At 34.4% G+C, this 8053-nt stretch overlaps 1 protein-coding gene across 1 annotated transcript; it reads right to left on the reverse strand.

Annotated features, from left to right (window-relative positions):
• Nucleotides 1-369: 369 nt before the first annotated feature.
• LOC132366606 (eukaryotic translation initiation factor 1-like) lies at nucleotides 370-870 on the reverse strand. The gene has a single exon (XM_059924207.1). The coding sequence runs from the start codon at nucleotides 854-856 to the stop codon at nucleotides 515-517; it is 342 nt and encodes a 113-aa protein (XP_059780190.1). The 5' UTR covers nucleotides 857-870; the 3' UTR covers nucleotides 370-514.
• Nucleotides 871-8053: the final 7183 nt, after the last annotated feature.

The following is an 8053-nucleotide window of genomic DNA, read 5'->3' on the forward strand; positions in this document are numbered from 1 at the left end:
TTCTCTATGTCTGCATTTTTCTTGTGGTATTGTGATTATCAATTCACTAGTCTGTATCCTTTTTAAATTTTAAGCAGCAATTGTATCTATCTTGTATACCAATTTATACTCAGTCAGTATAGTGCCAGTAGGGTTTACACGCCTCAGGTATTTGCTGAATGTGTAAGAAGTAATTATGCTGTCAAGGGACCTTATATTAGTTGATTTCTTCCACTTACTATGCACTGTTTTTCTTCATTCATTGATTCTTTTTTTATAATAAACAATACAGAAAACCACATAAATCCATGTATATTTGTATTGCATATTCCCTAATTTTTCTTTTTTTTCTTTTTGTTTTATGGCTCTTTTCAGTTTACTGCATGAAGGAGTTACACTAGTCCAAGTTAAAAGCAGACCCCAAATGGTTACATTACGCAAGCTGTGAGGTTTTTAAACTTGTGACAAGGGACAGAAGGAAAATTCTACTCATTGCAAGGAAATCCTCACTTAAGCTTCAGTGAGCCAGAAGCACTTAAAACCCATGAACCTTCAGCTGATCGTCCTTAGCCAGTCCAGTCTCTACGAGGAACTGGCATATGTTCTTGCGCTGGTCACCCTGTAGCTGAATTACTTCTCCATATTCTGGATGCTCAATTACAGTACCATTGCAGGCAAATTTCTTCTTAAACGCCTTCACTGGTTTCTTTTTAACGTAATCATCAGCGATCCCTTGGACAGTAGTAAGGGTCTTCCTGCCATTTCTCTGTTGAATTCTTATATGGATATAATCCTCAGTGTCAGCAGGAAGCAGATCATCACTCTTACTTGCATCAGCAAAGGGGTCGAAAGAGTGGAGTTTCTGGATAGTGGACATATGATACGATTCCTTTTCCTCGGTGGAAACGGCCTGCGGAAGGCTGTGGCTGGAGAAGGGGGGGGCGGGGGGGGACGGAGCGTCGGGAAGCGAGGGGGCTCGAGGGGGAGGCTGCTGAGTCCTCGGCGGCGGCTCAGTAACTGGGGTCTTTTCTCTCTTTTTATCCAGAAAAAAATATTATCATTACCTGCCATGTTAGGCAGACCAGGTTTTTAGGATAATATTCTTTTGTATAGTTTTAAAAATGTATGCAAAAACATTATACTATATATAATATTAGGCAACCTATTTTTTGACACTCAGCATATGTGTTCTTGACATTTACCAGTGTTAATCCACATAGATAGCTCATTCCTTTTAACTGCTGCATAGTTTTTCATCAAAGGAAGGTACCACATCTTATTTATGCAGTCACCTATTAGTGGAGATTTGCGTTGGTTCCAGTTTTCACTATTAAATGATACTTCAGTGAACATCTTTGTTTATGTCTTCTCTGAGAGCTCTTCTATGCTAATAGGCCTAAACAAGAAACTGATGGTCACAGGGTATGCACATTTTCAAGTGTACTGGATATTGCCAAACTCCCTTCTTTCCAAAATGGCTGCAAACTTTCAAATTTTTATGTATTATAAAATTGTTTTCCAAAGTAGTTGTACCAATTTATACTTTCACCAATAATCTAAAAGAGTAATCAATCCACATCATTGTTAACACTTGGAATTATTAGAAGTTTTACCTTTTTGCTAATCTGTTGGATGTGAAATGATTCTTTATTATCATTTTAATATTTTTGCCCAGATTACTAGTGGCATTATGATCTTTTTATGTATTTAATCATCAGTATGCTTTCTTATACTTCAACGACTCATCTGCTCAAATCCATTGCCTATTGCCAACTCTGGGTTGGGGGGGTGGACTTAAAAATTTGTTTTTCTTCTTTATATGTAATAATTTATCATATATGTTTGATACTAATCCTTCATTTTTTATGTCATGAATGTCTTTCCTTGTCTGACAATTATCTTTCAGGTATGTTTATGATAAATTTTACTATTTAGAAGTTCTTCATTGTAGAGCTGTTTTTTTCCTTTTTTTTGGTTTTAGTTAAAAATTCCTTCCCTACCCCAATGTAATAAATATATTCTCCTTTTTAAAAAACACAATAATTTTAAAGTGTTGTTTTCCACTTTTAAATATTTAACCCATCTGAAATTTATTTTTTTCTTAAGGTGTAAATTAGGGAAATTATTTTTTTCATATAATAAACCAATTACACTAACACTTTTCTCCTTGATTTGTAATGCTTTCTCTACGACATACCAAATTCCTTATATGCTTCCACCTGTTTCTGGAATTCCTATTTTATTTCAATAATCTGTTTGCTTGTCTCTGAGCCAATGTCACATTGTCTTTTAAATTTTATGATATCCTCTTGATATCTGGTCAGACAAGTCCTCAAAATTGTCTTGGCTATTCTGGGTGCTTTATTATTCCATATAAATATTAAAATCTATTTCCACAAAAAATATTCTACAGAATTTTAATGAAACTTAATTTGACTTACAGAGTAATTCACAGAATAGGCAGCTTTCTGATTTGACCATTCGTATTTATTGGCATAATATAATTGTTAGGTATTCTATCATATCTTTCGATAATATTCTGTAATTTTCTCCAAAGGGATCTTGCACACCTTCTATTAAGTTTATTCCTAGGTACATTTTTGGCTGTTGTTGCTTTTGTAATTTGTGTCTTTTCAAGTTAAATTTTATAATGAATGTTGCTAAACGTATAGGAAGACTATTAGCTTTTCTGTCTTCAGCAAGCTAGTTAAATTCACATATTTGCTTTAATAGTTGTCCTTTGAATTCTTTTGGATTGTCTATATAGACAACCATATCTGAAAATCACAGCATTTTTTAAATCTTCTGTTCTAATACTCAGACATATTATTTATTTTTACTAGTTACTTATTTAGGTCTTCTAGTATATGATGAATAGAAGAAGTAATTACAGCCATCCTTGACTTGTTCTTGTTCAAGTGTACTTGTCAAAAGGGTAAATCATAGCTCTCAAGCAAGTGTAAAATGGATGTATGTCAAGGATTTTATTTAACTCATTAATTAATGAGGGAACCAGGAATATATTAAAACTGGTTCAAAGAATACTTCAGAGTTAATTTAATAAAGGAAATTTAGGATAAGATTGCTGGGTTAGGTCCAGAACTGGTTAACATCCTACAGAGCAATAAACTATACTTTAGGATTGCATTATACTGGACAGAAATTACTTTCACCTGTACCACACAAATAGCTACAAGTTAACCTCTGCATCTACACAGCTGTAAAACAGCACAGACAATAGAAAAATCAAAGATGCAAACTCAGCACTGCATTGAAGGAATACCTACTATTCTCTTTTGTCTGTTTCTAAATTTTTAATAATTTTTCTGTCATTCCTGATTTTAAAGGAAATGCTTGGACTTCCCTGGTGGCGCAGTGGTTAAGAATCCTCCTGCCAATGCAGGGGACACAGGTTCGAGCCCTGGTCTGGGCAGATCCCACATGCCGGGGAGCAACTAAGCCCGTGCACCACAACTACTGAGCCTGCGCTCTAGAGCCCACCAGTCACAGCTACTGAAGCCCGAGCGCCTAGAGCCTGTGCTCCACAGCAAGAGAAGCCACTGCAATAAGTCCGCGCACCGCAACGAAGAGTAGCCCCCGCTCGCCGCAACTAGAGAAAGCCCACACACAGCAACGAAGACCCAACACAGCCAAAAATAAATAAATTAAATAAATAAATTTGTTAAAAATAAATAAATAAATAAATAAAGGAAATGCTTATAAAGTTTCACCATTAATTATAGTGTGTATTTTTTTTTGGTAAATATCTTTTTAACAAGTTAAAGAGGTTCTCTTTTATTCTAGTTTTCTAAAATATTTTAGCATAAATGAGTACCCAATTTAGCCCAATAAATATTTTTCAGCATCTCTATTAAAATGATTGTTTTGGTTTTTCTCCTTTTTGTGTGTTAATAAGGTGGATTATATTGATAAACTCTGATGTTTAAATATCATTTCATTCTTCAGAAAACTCTACTTGGTCATGATATATTATTTTATTTTATTTTATTTTTTTAATAAATTTATTTATTTATTTATTTATTTATTTATTTATTTATTTATTTATTTATTTTTGGCTGTGTTGGGTCTTCGTTTCTGTGCGAGGGCTTTCTCTAGTTGCGGAGAGCGGGAGCCACTCTTCATCGCGGTGCGCAGGCCTCTCACTATCGCGGCCTCTCTTGTTGCGGAGCACAGGCTCCAGACGCACAGGCTCAGTAGTGGTGGCTCACGGGCCCAGTTGCTCCGTGGCATGTGGGATCTTCCCAGACCAGGGCTTGAACCCATGTGCCCTGCATTGGCAGGCAGATTCTCAACCACTGCGCCAAGGAAGCCCTTGATATATTATTATTTGGTTATATCTGTTGACATTTATTTCTTAATATTTTATTTAGGAATTTTTGCATTTATATTCATAAATGAGATTGCTCCATTACCTTCTTTTCTGGTACTGTCCTTAGCCAGTTTTTGTAACCAAGGTAATTTTCCTTCTTCTTCTCTTAAAATGAGCTATAGAACATCTGTTTTTTCTCAAAAACTTGGTAAAAATCACCTCTATGACAATCTTTGTCTAGTTTCAGTTTTGGGTAAGAGATTTTCTGGCTACTGATTTAATTTTTGAATCAATTCTTATCATTTATATTTTCTAGAAAAAATGAAATTTGAACATTTTCAAATTTATTGGCATAAAGTTGTTCAATGTACTCTCTTGTGACTCTAAAAACATCTATTCATTTCAATTTTTCTGAAAGTATTTATTTGTAGCTTCTTCATTCTTTTGATTAGCTGTAGCAAATTATTTTTATTAATCTTTTAAAAAACTATAGGTTTTGTTGATCAACTTTTTAAAGGTTTATCTATTATTCAATAATTCTTGTTCTTATATTTTAAAAAATGATTTCCTTCTAATTATGTTTACTCTGTTGCTGTTTTTATACCTTCTTGACTTGAATGCTTAACTAATTTATCTTAAATGTTTCTCATTTTTTTCAAAGAAATGTAGTTAAGGTTATACATTTCATCCTTAGAAATAGTTTAGCTGTACTCCATAAGGTCTGACATCTAATATTTTCAAGCAGTTCTATTTTGTAATTTTCAGTTTTTTTTCCTTTACCCCATACACATTTATATAGATTGTTTTTAAGCTTTTCATATTTTAGTTTCCAAAATTTGAGAAGGATTTTTAACTTTAAAAATATTTAATTGCATTGAAATTGGAGAGTATGGTATGCATCTTATCAACTTTTTGAAAAAATTTATGGTTTTGTATGTGGTCATTTAAAAAAATGATCTATGTATGCTATTTGTTGACTGCATGTTTTTCTATATAGGTAAATATATAGAAATATATAGAAATAGCATATTTATATATTCTAGTTGTAATATAATACTGTAATATAATACATTATTGTATATTCTATTAATAATATCAATAATATATTTAATACATAATTTAAATAGCATAAATAAATATATGAGAATACTATATATTATAAATAGTACATAATATATAGAGAATATACTAAAATTAGATAAAACCTGATAATTTTGTTGTTTGGCTCTTCCATATCTTAATAACTTTTTCACCTCCTTTATCAATATTTTTCTAACAGAAATTTATAAAAATTTTTCTGCAATTGTGTAATTGTTAATTCCTTCCTATGATTCTGCACATTTTTGCTTTTAATTGTTCAAAACTATATTGTTTGGTGCATACAAGTTCATGTAGTATGATCTTCTTTTTGGACTGTTTTTTAATGTAGTATTTTTTTTCTATTTATATTTAAATGATAAAAAATTGTTCTGAAGAACCTAGGGCCAGTACAGGAATAAAGATGCAGACATAAAGAATGGACTTGAGGACACGGGGAGGGGGAAGGGTAAGCTGGGATGAAGTGAGAGAGTGGCATGGACATATATACACTACCAAATGTAAAATAGATAGCTAGTGGGAAGCAGCCACATAGCACAGGGAGATCAGCTCTGTGCTTTGTGACCACCTAGAGGGGTGGGATAGGGAGAGTGGGAGGGAGACACAAGAGGGAGGAGATATGGGGATATATGTATATGTATAGCTGATTCACTTTGTTATACACCAGAAACTAACACACCATTGTAAAGCAATTATACTCCAATAAAGATGTTAAAAAATACTCTTGTGTCTGATATTGATAGCACTATATCATTTTTCTTATTCTTTGCATTTGTTTTTCCCCCTTATTTTGTGTCTTTAATCAGTTTAAACATGCTTTATTTTGTAGTTGCTATTCAACTATTCTATAACTTAAAATCCCCAAATGTTTTGTAATTTTAGGTTTATTTATTCTATCAACAAATACTAACTGAGTTCTTATAAGTAGGAGGTCTTTTGCTTGGTGCTGAGAGTATATCAGTGGGGAAAACAGATTAAATTTTCTGTTCTCAATGGAGTCTACATTCTAGTGGTAGGAATCACAACATAATAAATAGGGTAAATTTTATTATATTTTATAAGATGATAAGTCATATGGAAAAATATAGAACAGGGCAAGTGGATTTGGTAGGTGCACAGTGATAGTGGGAGTGGTTGAAAATAAATGAGCTGTCACATTTGGCTTCATTTAAAAGATGGTATTTGAGCAGAGACTTAAAAGAGGTGAGAAAGTGAGCCACATGGCTCTCCAGAAGAGCTTTTCCAACCCTCATGGGGAAGCATGACTGGCATCTCCAAGGAACAGCAAGGAGGCCAGTGTTACTGTAGTAAAGGGAGTTTGGGGAAAGAGTAGGAGAGGCCAGAGAATGGAGTGGGTGTAATGGGTAGGCAGATCATGTAGGGCTTTATAAGCCTTAGTAAGAATATCGACTTTGAATATTATTTGAAAATAGATTAAAGGGTTTGACAGCGGAAGCATGGAGGGCATTTAGGAGACTATTGCTGTTACCTAATTATGATGATGACTTGAACCAAAGTAGAAACAGCAGAGATGATAAGAATTATCAAATATAATATAATCAAATAAAGATTATATTAAAGGTAGAGCCATTAAGATTCCCTAAAGTACTGGATGTGAGGTACGAGAGAAAAGAGGAGTCAGTAATATCTTTGAAGTTTTGAGCCTGGCAACTTAAAAAATGGAATTTCCATTAAGTAACTATATAGAATATGTTTGAGGGTGGAGGAGAAAGGAGTTCAGTAATGGATATGTTAAGTTTGAGATGTATGTTAGACATCCAAGTGGAGATTTCAAATGAGCAATTCAAAATATAAGTGTGGCGTTCACAGGAGAGGTGCAGGCTAGGGATTTAAAATTGGTAGTCATGGCATATAGACAATATCAAGCCAGGGATTAGACGAGCTCCCCATGGGAGTGTGTATAAACAGAGAAGAGAAGTCTAAAGGCTGACCCCTGGGGTACTATCATGTTAAGGTTGACTGTAGAAGAGGAGGAATTAGCAAAAGAGACTAACAGGAGAAGTCAGAGAGATAAGAAAGGAATCAGGAGAGAGTGGAATCTGGGATCAAGTGGAGAGTGTTTCCAGGAGGTGGGAATGCCCAGCTGTATCAAATGTTGTAGTTAGGTAACGTAGGATGAGGATTGAAAACTGACTCTTAGATTTAGTTATGGGGGACCACAAGTAACCATAAGAGCAGTTATGATGGAGCAGTTGGAGCAAAAGCTGGATGATAAGAGGGGAATTGGAACAGGTGAGTAAAGACAACTTTTTCTAGGAGCTTAGTTGCAAAAAATGAGCAGAAAAAAGGGGTCAGGATCTGGAGGGAAAAGTAGAGTCAAGAGATCTTTTCGTGTGTGTGTGTGTGTGTGTGTGTGTGTGTGTGTGTGTGTGTGTGTGTGTGTGTGTTTTAAGATAGGCGAGATACCAAATTTGCTCCTCAAAGTCACCATGAAGAGTGGAAAACTGAAGGTGTGGGAGAGGGAAAGGAAACGTATTGAAGTGATGTATTTAGTCAGGAGGGGATGGTGTCTAGTGCATGATTCAAAGGGTTAGTCTGGGATCAAGGCACAAACTTTTCATCTACAGTTAGGGAAGGAAGGCTGGTAATCTGACAAGTATGAGTAGATAGGATGATGGAAGATTG

This window comes from Balaenoptera ricei, chromosome 5 (genome assembly GCF_028023285.1).
Source record: "Balaenoptera ricei isolate mBalRic1 chromosome 5, mBalRic1.hap2, whole genome shotgun sequence".
Classification (NCBI taxonomy): domain Eukaryota; kingdom Metazoa; phylum Chordata; class Mammalia; order Artiodactyla; family Balaenopteridae; genus Balaenoptera; species Balaenoptera ricei.

Bases quoted from the DNA above. Each gene is read 5' to 3' on its own strand.
- LOC132366606 (XM_059924207.1), bottom strand. From the start codon at position 856: ATGTCCACTATCCAGAAACTCCACTCTTTCGACCCCTTTGCTGATGCA.